This window comes from Seriola dumerili, unplaced genomic scaffold (genome assembly GCF_002260705.1).
Source record: "Seriola dumerili isolate Sdu_G_001 unplaced genomic scaffold, Sdu_1.0 BDQW01000362.1, whole genome shotgun sequence".
In the NCBI taxonomy this organism is placed as follows: Eukaryota; Metazoa; Chordata; class Actinopteri; order Carangiformes; family Carangidae; genus Seriola; species Seriola dumerili.
Window position 1 is genome coordinate 524520 of NW_019174617.1, and position 19835 is coordinate 544354.

General features: G+C 45.0%; 1 protein-coding gene across 1 annotated transcript in view; it reads left to right on the plus strand.

Moving 5' to 3' along the window:
- The first annotated feature begins 835 nt into the window (after positions 1-835).
- Positions 836-19835, plus strand: part of neurl4 (neuralized E3 ubiquitin protein ligase 4) — a 31476-nt gene continuing 12476 nt past the window's right edge. Inside the window, exons 1-27 of the mRNA XM_022760711.1 lie at positions 836-1000; positions 7930-8446; positions 8539-8604; positions 8693-9180; positions 10044-10155; positions 10284-10372; positions 10514-10586; positions 10920-11193; positions 11500-11681; positions 11856-11941; positions 12054-12216; positions 12313-12523; positions 13199-13275; positions 13447-13525; positions 13886-14055; positions 14156-14284; positions 14634-14779; positions 14954-15172; positions 16288-16386; positions 16508-16660; positions 16874-17041; positions 17416-17574; positions 17772-17951; positions 18735-18828; positions 18922-19029; positions 19137-19281; positions 19402-19514. Coding sequence (XP_022616432.1) covers positions 836-1000; positions 7930-8446; positions 8539-8604; positions 8693-9180; positions 10044-10155; positions 10284-10372; positions 10514-10586; positions 10920-11193; positions 11500-11681; positions 11856-11941; positions 12054-12216; positions 12313-12523; positions 13199-13275; positions 13447-13525; positions 13886-14055; positions 14156-14284; positions 14634-14779; positions 14954-15172; positions 16288-16386; positions 16508-16660; positions 16874-17041; positions 17416-17574; positions 17772-17951; positions 18735-18828; positions 18922-19029; positions 19137-19281; positions 19402-19514 — 4465 coding nt within the window. The remainder of the gene's footprint in view (positions 1001-7929; positions 8447-8538; positions 8605-8692; positions 9181-10043; positions 10156-10283; positions 10373-10513; positions 10587-10919; positions 11194-11499; positions 11682-11855; positions 11942-12053; positions 12217-12312; positions 12524-13198; positions 13276-13446; positions 13526-13885; positions 14056-14155; positions 14285-14633; positions 14780-14953; positions 15173-16287; positions 16387-16507; positions 16661-16873; positions 17042-17415; positions 17575-17771; positions 17952-18734; positions 18829-18921; positions 19030-19136; positions 19282-19401; positions 19515-19835) is intronic.

A 19835-nucleotide genomic window follows, 5' to 3' on the forward strand; every position in this document is an offset into this window, starting at 1 on the left:
AGAACAATGACCTTAAACATTGAAGAAAATCTACTACAGAATGACTTCAAACCAAGGAAATGTACCATTTGTAGTGGCCCAGACCAGAGATGTTGTGGAATAACCTGAAGAGAAACGTTCATACCAGACATCCAATAAGAATATGAGTTCTATAAGGAAGAATAGTCCAAACTTCATCCTGAATGTTGTGCAGACCTGATCAGCAGCTACTGGAAGAGCTTTTTTGAAATTAATGCTGCCCAAGGAGGTTCAACCTGTTATTAAAGCCAAGGGTTAACTTACATTTCCAGAACTACTGTTAATGTTTGATGGGTGTGTTCCATAAAGATATGAAGGATTATAACTATCAAATTGTTAGTATGTTATGTAAGCGCATTGTGTTTCTCTTAGATGAAGATCAGGTCATTCCAAAGGGTTCACATACTTTGTCTTGCTACTACACATTACATAAATGAATCAAGTGGAAAAAAAGAAATATATTTGAGCATGGGAAAACTTTTTAGCCAGTAAAATCAACTTATTTACCATAAAATCCAGAATATTCCAACTCCAACAGATCTCACTTTCAGTGGGTGCAATAGTATAGCTTTAGACTAAGGTCAAAAATAAAATTAAAAAATACAAAACAAAAAAGGGAGCCCCCCCAAAAAAAGAAAGCTTCCATTTCTAATTTATGAACATGTGAACATCTGAAATTTATTTTATATTGGGTGATTTAATGTTTTACTGTAAGGGTGCGGTGCGGCTCAATTGTATCGATTTCTGAAATCTACCGGATACCATAACGTTACTGTCGCAAACCCCGAGTGTCGTGAACACTGGCCGCCCACTGAAGATGGCGGCGGAGCTGCATCCGCGGAGCGGAAAGCTGATCGGCCTGTCCAACTCGAACCGAACCGCTCGGCGCAACCAGCCAGTCCAGGAGTTCAACCACGGCCTGGTGCTTAGCAAGGAGCCACTGAGGGACAGAGATGTCTTCACTGTCCGCATTGATAAGAAGGTAAGCAACAACAGGCCGCCGCCACTGCTCCTCCAGAGCGGGGCGAGAGCAGCGATAATGCGGGAGCAGCGCTGGTGGGACGGGCCGGGGGTCTGTCACTGTCCGCAGTGAGGAGCTCCTGCTGTTCAGGGCGGTTCACACTGCTTGACAGCGACCAAGGTTGTCGGGATTGTTTAGGCGAATTAGGCACTTTGTCATAGATTTAGCAGGGACACAGAGGCTTAAGAAACACCTTCTTATGTGTATAAATGTTAAACGGATCGCTGAGCTAACGACAACCTGCCCGGGGTGCCTCGGTGCAGGCAGTTAGCCATGCTAATGAGCCGTTAGCAGTAGCAGGCGGTGTGATTCCAGGCTAGCCGGGGCTAGCTTTTCTGGAAGGTGCTATGGGTGCTCTGTCGCGTGTTGACAAAGACTTGGTGTTGTTTATTGAGCCACAGGAGTGGAGTAACGCCGGCTAACGTAGCTCTGGGGGGTGACAGTCATCGGTGCCTGTCAGCCTCTCTGCCGGTCTGTCTGTCCCGGTGGCTAATAATGCTGCAGTGCTCAAACCAGACCGGGCTGTCATAGTGACTCAAAGGCTTATGTGTGAACCTAAATAGACACAAATACGTAGAATCGGCCCCTGCTTTCTGTTTCCAGCGTCACCAATAATAATATCCAGAGTTGCATGTTTAAAGACTGAGCTTGTCTCCTTAATATTTACACACATCTTGAGCCAAACACAAAGCACATTCAGACATTACTAGCTCTGACCAGGCAGCGTAATGCATGAGGAGTTTGACCACTAACAGGTATAACTCATTAATTACAGGTATTTAAACATGGACTCTTAATTGCTGGGACATTTGCTGTCATAATACTTTTTGTTACTATTTATTTGTATTAATTTAAAGGTATTTTACAATAGAAAATGACAAACTTAACATGACCAATTTGAGTATACATTTCTTATGCAACTGTCCAGGTTGTCATTAGATTCATCCAGACATGATAGACTGCTCTGTGTTTGCAGTGAATGTGATCCAGTTTCTGGGAAAAGTCTCCCCCTCCTTCCTCAGCAAAAACATCACAACTTCTGTATTTAATTTTAAAAAATATTGCTTTAACATTAGTGGTTAACTGTTGTTTGTGCTGTATGCTCTTGTCTCTCCACACCTTGTCAATTCCTGTGCAACGTGTTTACAGTGTTTGGCTGTTTTCAGTGTAGGATAGCTTGTCTGTTGTAATGGCTTCTGCCTCTGCGCCCTGCCAACCTATTGGGTTTATCAACAACATGGCAGCTCTGGAGCGTGTGCCAATGCCAACTGGGCCACACACCCTTCTAAATAACAGTGTGTCCAGCCAAGACCCCTGCGCATAGATAGGTTATTTTGAAAATGTACCATGCAGAGGCCGAGCTGCATGAGTGCCAGTAAAGCTAAACATCCAGGTTAATAGCACCTACTGTATATAAACGATTACCCATCCCTTATGGCTCCCATAAACAGCCTCATGCTCTGTCATGACATGCATTGCCTGTCTCAAAATCAATAACTTTCCATCACAGAGCACACAGATTGTTATGACTGCCCATCCTGTCCACTGGCATCCACTAAGCTACAGTGGAAGTTGGAAAATGAGTGCAAGAGAGCAAATGAAGTTATTTATTACTTGCTGTCAATGGTTTTGGGTTTGTATTTAAGACTGGAAGAAGTAACTTTACTGTGGTTTAGAAAGTGATCCAAAGGGATGATCCAAGTTTACTTTGTGTATTAGTTAGAACTAATTAGATTTTAAACTGGAGATGCCCTGTAGCCTAAAACAGTCACAGGCAGTTAGAGCTGAAACAGTTAGTTGATGTAATCAATCAGTCGCAGCCATCTACCCAACATTAGCCTTGAAATGCATCTTCAATATGATATTGTTTTTATTTATTTTTTTGCCAATATTACCTCTACTGGTGCATGTCAAAGAAATACAACAGTCAAATTAGCAATAGAATGAAGGTATCAGTAAATTTAGTATTTTAAAGCCCAGATTGTTTTTCATATTTGACTTAAATATTCATATTTGTTAAAATTTGTACAAGCTTTTAAACTGAATACATGCCAATCAAAATGAGTTTAGTGTGTCACTTTCTTTGTCCAAATCCTGCCTATATTTTGGCTGTTAACATGTAAATTTATTCAAAATTTTTGTTAGTTATTGTGTGAATTGTGTTCCCCTCTCCTGTTCAGGGTTCAGTTGTTAGATTTTGTGTGTGTGGATGGTCTGAGAGCTTTTTCTGCTCTGCATAGTCTTAGCAATGCGTCTCGGGCACCGCGTTTGAATTTAAAATCGCATGCAGTTAATTTTCCATTCTTTTAAAAAGCTGTTCAGTTGTCCTACTTGGCATGTATGGTTGTGTCCTGTAGTTATTGGGCTTCTGAACAGAGAGAGACTGAGAGGCAGACACCCACAGGCTGCTGTTACATAAGTGAGTGAGCGAGCAAAGGAGATGTCTGTCTCCTCCACACAGCGACCCGGTCAGGCTGAGTTACTACTAAATCTGTTAACCTAGATACCCGGGCTGTCGTAGCACACTGCCTTACATAGCACCTGCCATGGAGCTCAGGAGGACACCAGGGGAACAGATGAAGGAGAGGAGGCAGACAGGACAACATTTTCAAAATAATATTGATCTCAAAGGAAATTTCGTTTTGTTCTCTCTTTGGCACAGAGGTGAGCTGCAGAGAAAAGAAAAAAAAAAAAACCACAGGAGGTGGCAGGGCTTCAATGTTATGGCCAAGGTCACTTCATCAGGGTGGATTTCTGCCAACTTAAACTAGAGTCCTGTGGAGAAGCTTGGAAAAGAGGAATAGTTGGATATTGATCTTACAGTTTAGATTACATTTGACTAAATTCTCTATAGCCTGAGGCACAAACTGCAGAGCTTTTTGTTGCATGTTTTTCTCCCAGGCCGGCAGGTGGAGGGCAGCGAGCCAGGAGATCGCTCCTCCTCGGTGAGATGACGTGGGTTCATGCCCCCGTGTTCGCAAGCATCTGTTGGAGTGAAGTGTCTCTGAGCAAGATTGTGAATCTCCACCAGCTGCACTGACTCTGTTATAGCTGACACTGCAGTCTGTCATCCACATTGTGGGGGCAAAACAAATACCCCCAGAGATCAATAAAGCATCACATTATTGTGATTATGTTGAGTTTTGTGTTTCTGGGAAGAAAATGGATATCTTAGGCTGCTTGTTACGTGATAGGAGTCCAATGTCATGCAAAGACAAGGAGTTTTGCAGTTAAACGTTTGTGTGCAAGGAAAAAAAAAGCGAGATCATTGGTGTTTTCATGTCTTGAATCTGTAAGATCATGGAAGAGATGCTGTTTGCTTAAGGATTGTTTGCTCTGTGTGCATCACAGCTGGACCACATGAGCATCTGTGCTGGTAGCTCATATTCCTGATATTGTTTCTCTCACTATACAGAGAGAACAAAGAAATTGGAGAAAGAAGCATTGTCTACGTCTCGAGCCCACAGTGTTTTCAGTGGCATTTCATGTACTGTAGATGTTAAATCGTTAACCACCTAGGTAGTATCCAGTCATTTAGGAAACCTGTCACCTGAAAACTCATGACGACGTGGACTTAAAATTCCCTCAAACTAGATGAGTGATGCAAGGACCCCGAAATTTTCTAAGTATCAAATTTAATCAAGTGTATTACCAACACGTTTGGTAGATTGCTAAAATTGCAATTTGTGTTGGAGGCACCTTCAGAAATTACAATTTTTTTCAATTAAATAACATACGTCTTATTAAGCTTCAGAGAAATTGAGCTGTAGTGCAGGAAAAGCCAAATATTTAATGAGCTCTTACCTATTTTCTGTATGCACTTAAAGGAAAAATAGAGAGTATGTGCACACCAGGTTAAAGCTTACAAAACTTTATTGGATCAATAAGGGCAGCATGTCAACACTATGGTCCTTGCCGGGCAAATGGCCCACTTGACAAAAGGACAAGGTCTATATAGGCACAAAACTGATAACATTCCTCTGATGTCATGGTCAACAGATCAAACAAATACATATACACTTGCTATATGACACTAAGGATCGTATTACAAGTCTACATATAAATATATATATTTTTTAAATCAGCTGACTGTGATGTCAGCTGGATGTAATACTCTCCTTTTTTGTTCTTTGATCTGGTATCCTGCGCCAGCTCTAAATATAGGAAGGGATGTGCACTAGGGTTGTGCCAATGGATGGTGATTGACGATCATTAGAACGATCAACGATTGCTCATGCCTTTGCAAATGTCAAAGCCATATTTGATTTGTTTTCCAATGAATAATTTAACTTATTATTTGTCGTATTAAATTCATACTAAATTTAATTTGCCTGTCACAGTTTAACGTATATAACCATATAACCAATGCTGGCAACACGCACATACACGCACACTCGATCAGCTGATTGTAATGAAGCCGCTTGTTGTGTGTATAGACCTGCTGTGATTTAAGAGCCCAGGAGACAGAGAGACAGACAGACAGACAGACAGACAGAACACGTAATTTAGTTCAGTTTCTTATCCTGCTGCTTTTTATGGCTGTAAATAGATCTTCTGGAGTCAATGAGGGAGAGAGACACACCAGGGGCTGCAGGAAGATGTTTTAAGTTGGGGGTGCTGGAGTGGGAGGAGCTTTTTTTTTGCAAATACATGTTGGAGCTTATTTTGTTAAAATTCATATTCGGTGTTTCTCCATTCAAATACAACATAGGCCTACAATGCTACTTCAACACAGACCAAACCAACAACAACGTCTAGAAAACATAGAAACATAATGCCATAGCTTTGCAATGCACACGTCCATAAGCCCATTGCACATGGCACACAAGAACATATCTTAATATGTACATTTTTCAACAAAAAGGTATATCAGTGTGATGTTTTAAGTTAAATTAATTATTAACTGCTCGGCGGCAGCTTACAATAGTGCATCATCAAATGTATGCCTCTATTGTAACAGGTCCAAAAGCTCATTGTGCACAGAACACAAGTACATATCCAAACATGCAACTGTTCAGCGGCAGCTTGTAATAAACCAGACATCTTACCTTGAGCTGCAGACAATGTGCTCCGGTAGTTACAATAATCCAAAGGTGGCCTTGCGCTTTGGTATGTTGGGTATGGATGGATGTCCAATGATTTCACAACGTCACTGTGGACAAGCATCAAGGAGAGGAGAGTCAGTCTTCTGGGTCATGGTGTTGTAGCCGTGAGGAGGCCACAGAGATGGGCAGGCAAAGAGGAGTACTCTAAACTTCCAAAACGTGTCCTGCGGTTCCCTGCTGTTTGGCAGCAGCATCAGACAAGAGGGCGTTAATTGGCACTTTACTTAAAGCAGCATGCCTTTGTATTGGGTCGGTGTGCAATTTAGATCTGTCGTGCTCTTTGACTTTTTCAATTGCTTTAAAAGCCGCCCTTCACCAATGGGTTGTCAGCCCTAAAACTGTCTTCATCTATCAGTTTTTTTTCCCCCACTGATTTCATACAAGAAAAACACACAACCTGATCACTCTCCGCCACGTACTGCAGCCACTTCCATTTAGCACACCTAGCTGGTGCAGATTCGTGGATGAAAGTTTCTTTTCCAAAACGTCTGGCAGGAAATTTGAAGTTAGGTGGCCGGAAAGGCTCCTCCAATGCCGCCCGGTCAGTCCGAGCCTGACACCTGGTAGCAGCAGGCTGATACTCCGCTCGGTGCAGTGGCGACGGTCTCTCCGTCTAGGACACAAAATTAAAACCAAACGAAAGCGATGGAGTGCCGGTCCTACTGTTGTCCAGGGCGGGCAGGACTTCAGCTGGACTCTTCTTAGCTGGTGGTTTACCCACAAAAAAAAATCTAAAATGCGTTTTTGCGCCATTGTGAATTAATCCGTGGCACAATCCGTATGTCTCCCCTAAACCCTGAACCCCTCACAGACCTAATTGGCATCACCTGGTGAGCGATTGAGTAGAGTTGCCATGACCCGCCCTACTCTGCCTCTGATTGGCTAGTGATCTTTGCCTTTGTTGGATGGATTGGCTGAGGAGTGGGTTTAGATTTAGGTAAGAATACGTCATTCTGAGGCAGAGTAGCACTGGTCATGTCAACGCCATTAAAAAAAAAAAAGATCCTCACGCCTAGGGGGTGCTGCACATACTTCCCGCGGCCATGGGGCCGGACACGCTCGCTCTGTTGGGTCACTCCTCTTTCTCTATTGCTCATAGGGTAATTTAATGGGCCCCCCCTCCAATTGATGAAATGAAACAACTACAGTTCAAATAATCCGAACAGTCTTGTAGTCTATAGCCTACTGTACTTATACAGATCTGGCAACCCTGATGTGCACACTACTACCTTTCTGCATCGATGTGCTTTCAACATCAGATTTTGGGATGGTGATACTACTTTACATTGGTCTCATCTTTAAGCAGAGTACTGGTAATGATGAGTGAAGTTGTTTCACCCTGTGTTCTTGCAAACTGCTGAAACTCCAATAATCTCTTCTACAGTTGACAGCTGAGTTTTCATTCGTGTGTTAGTGTGGCCACACTGTCCTTTTTCTTTTTTCTTTTCTTTTTTTTTCAAAGCTGCGTTCTTCACTGATAGAGTGACTAAAAATAACAAGATGGATCATACAACAAGGCACACTTCATCTTCCGTAGATATCTACCTGCAGTTTTTAGCACAGTACCTGACTCTTTCAACAGCAACTCCCACATCACGGCTCAGATGCTTCCACACTGAGTCTTTTTGTGGTCAGAGAAGCAGCTGCTGACAAATGTGCTGTTACTGCTCTCTCCCTCTGAATCTGTTGTGAACACGGGGCTCTGCTAACTTATGAAGGCCATGATGAGTCTGTATTTTTGACATATTTTTGACCTTATTGAACCTTTCCTCTTTTTGGCCTCAGGTGAACTCTTGGAGCGGTTCCATTGAGATTGGCGTGACGGCACTGGACCCCGCCGCGCTGGACTTCCCCAGCAGCGCCACAGGCCTGAAGGGCGGCTCCTGGATCGTGTCGGGCTGCTCGGTGCTGCGTGACGGCCGCTCGGTCCTGGAGGAGTACGGCCGGGACCTGGACCAGCTGGCCGAGGGCGACCGCGTGGGCATTCAGCGCAGCTCCCGCGGGGAGCTCCACCTCTGGGTTAACGGCCAGGACTGCGGTGCGGCCGCCAGCGGCTTGCCGCCCAAGCTGTGGGCAGTGGTGGACCTGTACGGCAAGTGCACTCAAGTGACGGTGGTGAGCTGCGAGCCGCCGCCGCCCTCCGCAGAGAGGGAGAGAGAGACAATAGAGCGGGAGGAGGAGGAGGATGAGGAGGACGAGGAGGAGGAGGAAGAGGTGGTGGTACGCGGGGGTAGGGAGGATGCAGGGATCACGGCACTGATGAATGTGGCAGCAATGAATGGAATGATGAATGGAGATGAAGGTAGGGAGCGTTTGTTTTATGGTTCTTCTTCCCCCAATCTGTAGGTTGGTTTGTTTTCATCCGTTGTGTCCCTTTCACTCCTCTCCTGCCAGTGCCTGAGCTCAGCTGCAGTCACAACAGACCAGACAAGTTCCCCAACAACCTGGAGCCTGACACTGGTGAGAAAATCCTCCTGGGATCAGTTGATAGACATTTTGCAATATGACCAGCACTGACAGCCATTCTCATCTTCCTTTCTATCCCTAGTTCTCACCGAGCACCAGCTCTTCGACGTGTTCAACAACGCAATAGTATCTTTTTATCGCTCTGAGGATGAGGGCGGAGGGGAGGATGGAGGAGGTGGAGGAGGAGCAGGAGGAGGCAGCGGTGGAGGAGAAGGAGGAGGAAATGCAGGCACTGACCCCTCTTCCAGAAATGACAGAGGGAGCAGCAGTGGAGGAGGTGCAGTGAATAGCGACAGTGGGACAGGGACGACAGGAGGAGGAGGAAGTGGTGGTAGCGGTGGAGAAAGTGGAAATACTAATAACAGTCCTGCAAGTAACGGAGGGGTGGGGCTGGGAGCTCTGACAGGTGGGATGACCACCAATGACGCTCTGCTCTTCCACGAGAAATGCGGCACGTTGATCAAACTGAGCAACAACAACAAGACGGCGGAGAGGAGGAGACCGCTGGACGAGTTCAACAACGGCGTGGTGATGACCAACCGGCCGCTCCGACACAACGAGATGTTTGAGGTGATTACAAACACACAAGTCAATCCTGGGATTTTTGCTCATTTATGAATAATGTAGTGACCGATAATGAGTTATGACTAACTTGTTTAAAGTTATCAGTGCAGTTGTTTGACTAAGTCAGGAAGGAAGGCTGATATTTACTAAGTAAACATCACACTTTTCTGTCTGAACACCTTGATATTGAGAATTTGACTCAGAAATAAAGATGCAACTAATGATTCTATATATAATTTTAAGTAACTTTTTTTAATTTTAACCCAAAGATACTGAATTTACATTTATTTGAAACAATAAAAAAGGAGCATATTTTACATATTTAAAATGATCGAACCAGCAAATGTTTGACAATTTTGCTTTATAACTGTCATAAATGACTCATCATTTTTCAGAATTGTTGTCACTTCTCTGTGGATGTGCTGTCTTATTAAATGACTAATTGTTTCAGCTCTAGTCAGGAGGAACAGTAGTTTCTGAGAGAAATTGTGTGTGTGAGAGAAACGATCTGTAATGGCCCAGCAGGTAAAGGTATAAGTAACAGGAAGTTGTAGAGACTGTGATTCAGCCTGTAGGACCAGGAAAAGAAACATTTATTTCACCACCACCAAGTAAAAAAACAAAAATAAAGGTCCAGTCTCACATCAGGATATTATTAGTATATTGATACACAGCCCAGCTGTAATCAACAGAGATCAACGCTGCCGTCCAAGGGGTGCATTCGTGTGTGATGTTGTGCTACTCGAGGCTGCACGGGGAAAACCATGTTCTTTCGGTCGGACTAAAATGGAACTGAAAAATTAATAATTAAAAACTATTCGTACCAGAAGAGATTAAATGTGTTTCTGTCGTTTGTTTGTTTTTTTCAGATCCGTATTGATAAGTTGGTGGACAAGTGGTCAGGCTCAATAGAGATTGGCGTGACCACACACAACCCCAACAACCTGGACTATCCTGCAACTATGACTAATCTGCGCTCAGGTAACACACACACACACACACACACACACACACACACACACACACACACACACAAACAACACACAACTGCATTAAACAAAACAAGATACTTTCTTGATCTTTGGGTAATTAATGACACTCTGGCTCAGGTACAATCATGATGAGTGGCTGTGGGATACTAACCAACGGGAAAGGAACCCGCAGGGAATACTGTGAATTCAGCCTTGATGAACTCCAGGTTGGTAACCACACACGCAAACACACACACACGCACACACGCAGACACAGACACACACACACACACATACTTCATTCTGCCACCTACCGTGCAAGTATTCTGTTTTTATAATCTCCATCAACTTCTCCCATCGTGTTTTAGGAGGGAGATCACATAGGGTTGATGCGCAAAGCCAGCGGCGCGCTCCATTTCTACATCAATGGCATCGACCAAGGTGAGACACATCAAGAGGACTCACGAGGGAATGAACGCTCAGTGCTGGGAGGGTGGGGCTGAAAGTGGATGGAGTGATATTATTTTGATGGCTATAAAAAGGCACCAACTAATATGGGCTCAGAACAGAAAGATGGGACCAAATAGAACATGAACAGATCTACTTGTTTCAGATTTGTAGAATATTTTTGTTGTTTTTCTGTGATCCCATGATGCTGCGTAATTATGTACTTATTGTCAAGTAGATGTACTACCCTCCTACTTACAATCAATACTTACTCAAGAAATACTGTAATTGAGAATGTACCTCTGTTTCCACACGATGTATTTCCAGGTGTTGCAGCAGCGCAGACCCCCGGCGTGGTCTACGGCGTGGTCGACCTATACGGCATGGCCGTCAAAGTCACCATAGTCCACAACCACAACCACAGTGACCGACTCAGACGCAATAATGCCATCATGAGGGCTTTATCTCCCGATGTTGGTCGACCCCGGCCGGCTCTTTCCCTCACTCCGGACCCAGAGGGGCCCGACCGCCTGCTCTTCCACCCCAACTGCGGCCAGAAGGCCGCTATCATCAGTGACGGGAGGACGGCGCTGCGGCCACAGTGAGTCCACCTCCTCCTGATACTTTCACCTCAATTTCAGAAAAATAAATACACTTTTCTTCAAAACTCTTTCTTTCTATCAAGAAAAGGAGCCAGACCCAAATGTCAAACTCTGTTTAAACAGAAGTTCCTCAACAACAATTTCACAGAAATAAAATTACGATATGAATTTTTTGATCAAAGGATATATAAAAAATTCAGGACTATGGAAACATAAATGTAGGTGTGAAAAAAGCCACCAAGGTTTGCAGTATCTTTAGCACCAAACACTGATGTACTCACAGGTTTACAACATTATTTCCACAGTGCGACTGACGACTTCAACCACGGCGTGGTCCTGAGCAGCCGGCCTCTGCGCTCCAATGAGGTGTTCCAGGTCCGCATCGACAAGATGGTGGACAAGTGGGCGGGCTCCATTGAAATCGGAGTCACAACACACAACCCTGCATACCTGCAGCTGCCCTCCACCATGACGAACTTGCGCTCAGGTAAAAGAAACAATCTTTTAATCTTTTCTGCACTGGTCTATGCTGAGGTACCTGATGAATATTTTTTAGAGTCGAATAATGAATTAAACTCATAATAAACAAGTACATTTGTCTGTAAGTCACCGGGAGTGTGTGAGATACCTTTCAAACAGATTGCTGTGTTGTGTTTTCCAGGGACGTGGATGATGACGGGGAATGGCGTGATGCACAACGGAACCACAATACTGGACGAGTACGGACACAACCTGGACCGGCTCAAGGTGAGTGAGTTACCCAGCTGTCAGCCGTCAGTCACTCCTGTCACTCTGAGCCTTCGCTCTGCAGCGAAGTTTTACTGATGCTTTCCTTATGGTCTCTTTTTCCCTCCCGCAGGCAGGTGACACAGTGGGTGTGGTGAGGAAAGAAGACGGCAGCCTCCACTTCTTTGTGAACGGCGTGGCTCAGGGCCCGGCGGCCTGGAACGTCCCTCCCAGCGTCTACGCCGTGGTCGACCTGTATGGGCAGGCTGCTCAGGCCACCATCATGGACGACATGGGTGAGAGAGGGAGGCAGAGAAACGGTTAGGAGGCTAGAGTGACTTTGAAGTTGAGCGTCTGACTATTTTCCCCTCTTTCGCCTCTCCCTGTCTCAGTGGACCTCCCCCCTCTCCCAGAGGACAGCTCAGAGGGGCCCACGGCCATGTCCCCCGGGAGCCCCTGCTCAGTAGCCGGGGCAACCACGACCAGCGACCTGCGTTTCCACCAGCTACACGGCACCAACGCCGTCATCACCAACGGGGGGCGCACCGCCCTGCGTCAGAACTGCCGCAGCGAGTTCAACGACGCCATTGTCATTTCCAACAGGTGATGAAACGAATGATCCACGGGTCAGAAAACGTAATAACCGCCACATGAACCGGAGGCTCTTCATAGACTCTGCTACTGAGGAAAGTTGTTGTTCAGTCACGCCTGTTCCGGGTTGCTGTTGGTGATACTCCAGCACATTGGAGGCAGCACATTTCACACTGTGTTAATATTTTCATATATCAGAATCAGTAGTGTAAACCCAGAGGCCCTGCTTTTTAGCAGCTGGTGCAATTTTCTGGTTTCTCGTAATGAGCTGCTCAGATTCACAACAGGCCTCCACATCAATTCTGCCATCTGTGCTGCAGTTTTAACTGTGGCATTGTGCTAATTAAATCTCATTTGAGGCACAGACTGACAACAACCCAGCCGAGACATTTTTCAGCACTATAACGCGTAATTATGATACACACAAGATGTGTTTTTGTCTAACTTGTCCACTACCAGTCATTGTTAATATTAATGTGGTTAAAAGGTCACGAGATACAAATGATTAGTTTGGGATGGTGTCAAAGATAAAGAGGGCACTTCTGTTTAGAAGGTTGTGAATAAGTACTGACATTCGGTGCAAAAAAAAACAAAAAAAAAAACAACTTTTCCCATGAGGCTGCAGCAAGGACTAAAGAGCGTTCAGCTCTCTCAGGATTTTAACTCGTCACCTCCACGTTGTTGTAGGTGCCTTCGAGATGGAGAGCTGTTTGAGATCGTTATTCAGAAGATGGTGGACCGCTGGTCGGGTTCAATAGAAGCAGGTGAGGTGTTTCTGTTGTTTCCACTAGGGAATCCAGCTGCTCATGCTTTTTTTTTTCTTCCTCTCTCTGTCTATATTCTCTGGTACCGAACATTTATTTTTCCAACATAATTTTCGATGTTACAAGCACATGTATCTCTGTGTGATCACTGCTGTTGTACTGTGTGTCCAGGAGTGACAGCCATCAGGCCAGAGGAGCTGGAGTTTCCAAACACTATGACTGACATCGACTATGACACTTGGATGCTCAGGTAGTGATGCGCTATGACAATATGGTGTATTACCATCTTTTTAAAGTTTTCAACCTTTTTCACCTGGGACCTTCAAAACAAGGAATAACAGACAGACAGACAGACAGATGTGGAGAGCAGCCAGAAAAACTAAAAACATTATAAGGTTGTGGGATTCATTCATATCTTGTTGTCTAGTGTATTTCCTTACATTGAAACAGCTGTCTATCGATGTCAGAGACAACACATTCAAATTCTGTTGTTTGAATTTGAATTTTGGTCACGAGTCAACCCATTGTTTACATTTGGATCAGGGATTGCAGGGAGTCCAACTCCTCAACTCAGAATCTTTTTGTTTTTGCTTTCCTCCTTTGCTCACAGTGGAACAGCCATCATGCAGGATGGCAACACGATGCGCAACAACTACGGCTGCGACCTTGACTCCCTGACCACGGGCTCACGGATCGGCATGATGCGCTCAGCCAGCGGCGACCTCCACTATTACATCAACGGCGTGGACCAGGGTGTGGCCTGCTCCGGTCTGCCACCGGGTACAGAATAAACCAGGGGCTGCAAACAGATGAGGCTGAAATACCACTGGCTTGAGTATAAGTGTATCTATTACTTCATCTCTCTCTCTCTCTCTCTCAGAGGTGTATGCAGTGATCGACCTGTATGGTCAGTGTGTTCAGGTGTCCATCACCAGCTCCTCAGGCCCGCTGGACAACAGCATGTGTACCAGCAACATCACTGAGAAGAGCTTCCCCATTCACTCACCAGGTACTCAGCAGGGTCTTTACACAGGCCTGGAAGAACATGGAAAAATAGGGTCTGATTATTTCCAGATCTTTAAGTATTGATGTTATATAAAAAAGTCTGTAGAAGGTTTGGGAAAATAACTACTTTGTATAATTACTACCAAGATTATGTTTAGTGTTGTGGGATTCTGAAAAGGAGAATGATTAAGAACACACAGGTAAAGCATTAAACCTCTTGTTTAAAAGTAAAGGTTAAAGTAAAGAAATAAACAACAAACTAGAAGAAGAAAGAGACTGAAGACAAAAAATGTCACGTATCAATTGTCCTCAAAGCCTCATGTCATTTCTTGTGTGTGTGTGTGTGTGTGTAGTTGCGGGCGTTGCTCATCGGCTCCACAGTAAACACGGTAAGAACGTGGTGCTGCTGGGTGAGGGCTGCCAGGCCGTCAGAGTCGGAGGTTACGCTCACGGCATCGTGTTCAGTGCGAAGGAGCTCAAAGCGGACGAGTTGTTTGAGGTAAGAGACGGTTCAGAGCACTTCATCAGAAAATTAGCCTGACATTAACCTCTTAAATACCAGTGCCTGTGTATATTAGAAATAAATTTACGTCAGTAAAAATGAGCAGCTCGTACTTGTTTTCCTCTCCTTCCTGATCTCCTCCTCTCTGTTTCTGTTTCTGTCTCGCTGCAGGTAAGGATTGATGAAGTGGATGAGCAGTGGTGCGGTTCGCTGCATATCGGTCTGACCACGCTGGCACCTCCGGAGCTGCCGTCCTGCCCGCTGTCGGGTCTCTCCCCCTCCCTCCCGCATCTCCGCACCAAGGTCACCTGGCTGCTCTGCGGTTCTGAGGTCCGTCGCAACGGCGCGCTGCAGCGCCAGAACTACGGCTGTTCACTGGACCGGCTGACGGTGAGCTGCACCCTCCGCTCTCTCAGCTGTGACCTGAGCTTACAGATAAAGCTCCTCATGTTTACTTGTTAGGTTTACAGTCCGTACAAAATGTTGTGGATTGCTTAAAGCACAGTTGGATCTGGTTTCAGGTCGTCTCAAAGAACTTTAAACCCTGTATGACGTCCTCTTCTGCCTCACATTCATTGACCCAGCCCCTCTGGCTGTTTCAAAGCCCCGATTTAAGATGATACGGTGTTATCAGAGTCTGAGTCTTCATCAGTATCTACCTCTTTTCACAGCTTAAAACACAAACATTTCACTCCTTTTTATGTGAAGTCTGTTCTTCAACCACATTTAAAATTTTCTCTCTTCATCCTCTTCTCTTTTTGATTTCATTTCTTATCACTTTGGTATTTGATTGTTTTTTTTATTGTCAAATAAAATAAATATTGTGAAAAAACAGCAGGATTACTCACAGCTCAGGCAAAATAATGCATTAACAATGAAACATTTCACAGGGAGAAATTTAGTTATTTAATATTGACTTTAAGGGAACACAAGCCAAAGACACTCAGACCTTATCAGTACCTGTGCTGAATATTAAGGAGCTGTATCATAATCACCTTAACCCATCAGTATTCAGGCTTAAATCTGTCTTCATTTGTTCTACGGTAGATGAGCTAAAAGAGATGTCATCTTACATTTTTGATTATAGACTAATGTTTGGTGATTAACAGTTCTTGCCTGAAACGGATCACACCCAGATTAATTAAGATCTTATTCATCTTATGAGATAGAAAAAGTAATCAAATGAACACTCTTGAAAATCACTTTGTTGCTTTAGGATTCTTATCTTCAACACTTTTTTTTTAATCTACATTTTATTTTGAAATACAATAACCCTGTATTTTTAAACAGAAAACACAGTTTGAAACATCAGACGATCGATCACCAGCCGTTTACATCAGCACACATCGCTACACTCTCTGCATACAGTGGGTGCTGCTAGAAGACACCTGTTTCTAGATTTTTTTATTTTATTTTCTGGACAAACTAAACTGTGGACATGAATATTTAGTCTCTCTCTCGACTCCCGGAAACAACAGACGTCAAGACTGAATGTGTGTTTCCAGGTTGGGAACCGTGTGGGTGTGAAGAGGTGCAGTGACGACACCATGCACATCTTCATCGACGGAGAAGACATGGGACCTGCTGCTACTGCAGTGGCCAAGGTACGTACACACACACACACACACACACACACACACTTATCTACAATGTGCACATCCACATTAAAGTAATAGCTACTTGGCCCCACACTGCCATTCAGCTCCTTTCTCTCGCTTCTTGCAGAATGTGTTTGCAGTGTTGGACCTGTACGGGCGGATAACAGCGGTGTCCATCGTCAGCTCCTCGTTGATGGAGGACATGGAGAGCGTCAAGGCGCCCTCGCTCTCCTCAGACAGCTGCAGCGAAGGAGAGGAGGACAGCACCCCTGTCAGAGAGGTAAGAGCCAGAGGAGAGTCTGTCAGCGAGATATCCTAAAGTTACAGAGCAACAAGGCTGGACAGTTTGGACCGAGAACTGGTTCAGCAGATTTTAGTTAGTTTGATTTTAGTTTAGTATTTTTTAGATTTTAACCCCTTTTTCAATCAAGTGTTAATTCACCACATCCCTGAATTTCCTCAGGCTCTACATGTCATCTCTTGCTGCCTCCAGGTTGAGGCTGAGCCGTGTGCACTGGTGCCCACCGTCATGGCGTTCCTGGAAAACCACGGGAAAAACATCCAGTTGTCCAACCAGAACCTGACAGCAGCCAGAGTGTCGAGCTACAACCAGGGCCTGCTGGTCACCGCCCAGCCGCTGGCTCGCCAGCAGCTGTTCCAGGTACCGCGACGGTTTGGTGTCAGTAGCGATGAGTTTAGATTTATTTCGATCAATGATTTCAGAATAAAAGCCTTGTAATCCGATGCTTCATGCTAAATAAGACGTGTAAAAGGACAAATATATCTTGTTGTGATCATAGATTTCCATAATGGAGAGTGAAGTAATCTGAGCTAAATAGGTTAAAAGAATAAAGATAACTAATCCGATTGAACTCCATTTCCATTTTTTATACATCAGTGCAGTTGGCTCACATCTGATATGTTGAATATATTTAGACCTTTAAAAGATTTATGATGTCACTGAATACTTGAATGTAAACACAAAAGTCTACAGGATAAGACAAGGTGACGGTTTTGGCTGTTTTTTGTTGCCAGTTTCAGATCGACCGTCTGAACCCGTCATGGACGTCGTCGCTGTCGTTAGGGGTCATAGGTCACTCCCCCGACCGGCTCAACTTCCCCTCCACAGCGTGCTGTCTCAAACGCTCCGCCTGGCTGCTGCAGAGAGACTCTGTCTTCCACAACTCGCTAAAGGTGCGAACACACACCTCAACACACAAAATCTGTGTCGTACTGAAAATGTGTGTTGATTTTTTTTTGTTTGTTTGTTTGTTTGTTTGACCTCCTCTGATCTCTTTTTCCTCTCACTCTGACGTCTCTTCCTTTCTTCCATCATCCATCCATCCAAACACTTCTCTCCTGGCTCATTGTTCTCTTCCTCTCCTGCTCAGATATGTGAGAACTACGGTCCTAATCTGGACACTTGTCCAGAGGGGACGGTGTTGGGTCTGCTGGTGGACGCCAACAGTTGTCTCCACCTCTACGTCAACGGCATGGACCAGGGCGTGGCGGCGCAGGACATCCCTTCACCCTGCTACCCCTTCATCGACCTCTACGGCCAGTGTGAACAGGTCCGCACAAACATGTCTGTGCACCTTGTTTCCATTGTGGTATCTTGTAGGGATTTAGGTATTTAGCTTATTTTTTTAGAAAGTTTTAAATTTTCTCTTCATTCTACCCACACTAAGCAGCACATTTCTTATCTTAAGATGTAGCTGTTTGGTTTCGGCACAGTGTTTTAGTGTGAGAAGGAAACAAAGCTTTTGCAGAACGGTTGATCACACAGTTATGTTGTCAGATGATGTGACAATTATAAAACGATTTGATCAGCAGCGCAGCTTGTTACCGGGAAAATATTTGAGTAACAATCAAAACACAGTTTCATAGCTGTTTTGTTGTCTGACAACAGAAACAGGAACACATGTTAACGAGAACAACTAAACTGGGAAATTGGCTGCATTAAAACACAGTAAAGGTGATGACTGAGAGCAGGAACAGACTGAGTGGACACTGTATAATAAGCAGACTGTCCGTTGTGCTCCATATCAGGTGTTGGCTGTGATGCAGTGTCGTTATTTGCTGACTGCAAATAGGACAGCGAAGAAGAGATTTATCAGTTTTCCCTCTGATTGTGGTGTTTCGTTGTGGAAGCAGATCTTTACGTCGACTAGTCGTGTAATATAAAAAGCCTTTTAAAAACGTGATGGCTGAGTGTGGACGTAGACTCTGTCCTCTGCAGTCTCAGCTCTCAGTCTAGATCACGTTCAGAGGTCAGTCGTAACAGTCCGCCGAGCTGTTACATCACTATCACCTATAACCTAACAATGCTAATGGATGTTTTGTCATCATGGCAGGTCACCATAGTGACAAACAATGTGCCAGCTGTGGGTGGAGAGAGTGGTGAGACCCGTTGTCAAGGCGACATGGAGAAGGCCGACATGGTTGACGGTAAGAAGGCAGCACTCTCTGGTTTTTTCCTTTTAAAGGGAAAGTTGAGTTTTACCTGCTGTGTCTGACTCTGTGACTGTGTTTATTTCCCAGGAATCAAAGAGAGTGTGTGCTGGACGCCCCCTCCAGAGGTCAACCCCAACAAGACCTGCGAGTACCAGGCGCTGTGCTCACGCTTCAAGGACCTGCTCACATTACCAGGTGAGTTCGACTCTACCCCGCCCCCCGCCTTTCTGCCATGAGCTCTGTCTGTGTAAACTGAAACCCTAACATTTGTCACCGCTCTTCTCCACCGCCGCTTCGTTAAGATGGTTACTTCAACGAGGATGCAAAGTACAACCTGTGCTACTGTGAGTCCTGCCACAAGCTACGAGGTGATGAGGCGTATTACAAGAGAGGCGAGCCGCCCCGTGACTACGCCCTGCCCTTCGGATGGTGCCGCTTCGCCCTCAGGTGAGAGGATGGTCCCTCGTTCAGTACAAAATAATCCCTCTCAGTAGGTTTTGTTACCTTGCTCATTGGCTCTGCTTGTTTGTGGACGTGTCTATAATTGGATGTGCCTTCTTTGTGCAGGATCAAGCCCCACTGTGAGGTTTCTAATGCACTGAAGAAGTGGCACATTGCGTACCACGGCACAAGTGTAGGAGCCCTGCGACGCACGCTGGACCACAGCCAGCTGCTGCCTGGTAGGAAGACAACCGATTCCTTCTTTTACAAAGACACACAGTGGTGGTCCCCCCACCCCCACCCCCCCCCCCCCCCCCCCCCCCCTTCACCGGGAACATCGCGCTGCACAAATAAACGTGTTTGGGCTCGTCAATCAGCACAGCAACCTTTTTAACTGAAATTTAATCTCCTCTCTCAGAACCTCGCTGACTTTTCTTTGCATGGTCGACCTGAAGATGGCAGGGGAAAATGCTCCTTTGACCCCTCCCAAAGCTTCACCACGGTCATGGTTGGTGAGTAGAGGACAGTTTTTTATCTAATTTCACAAAAAGCCCTTGGTT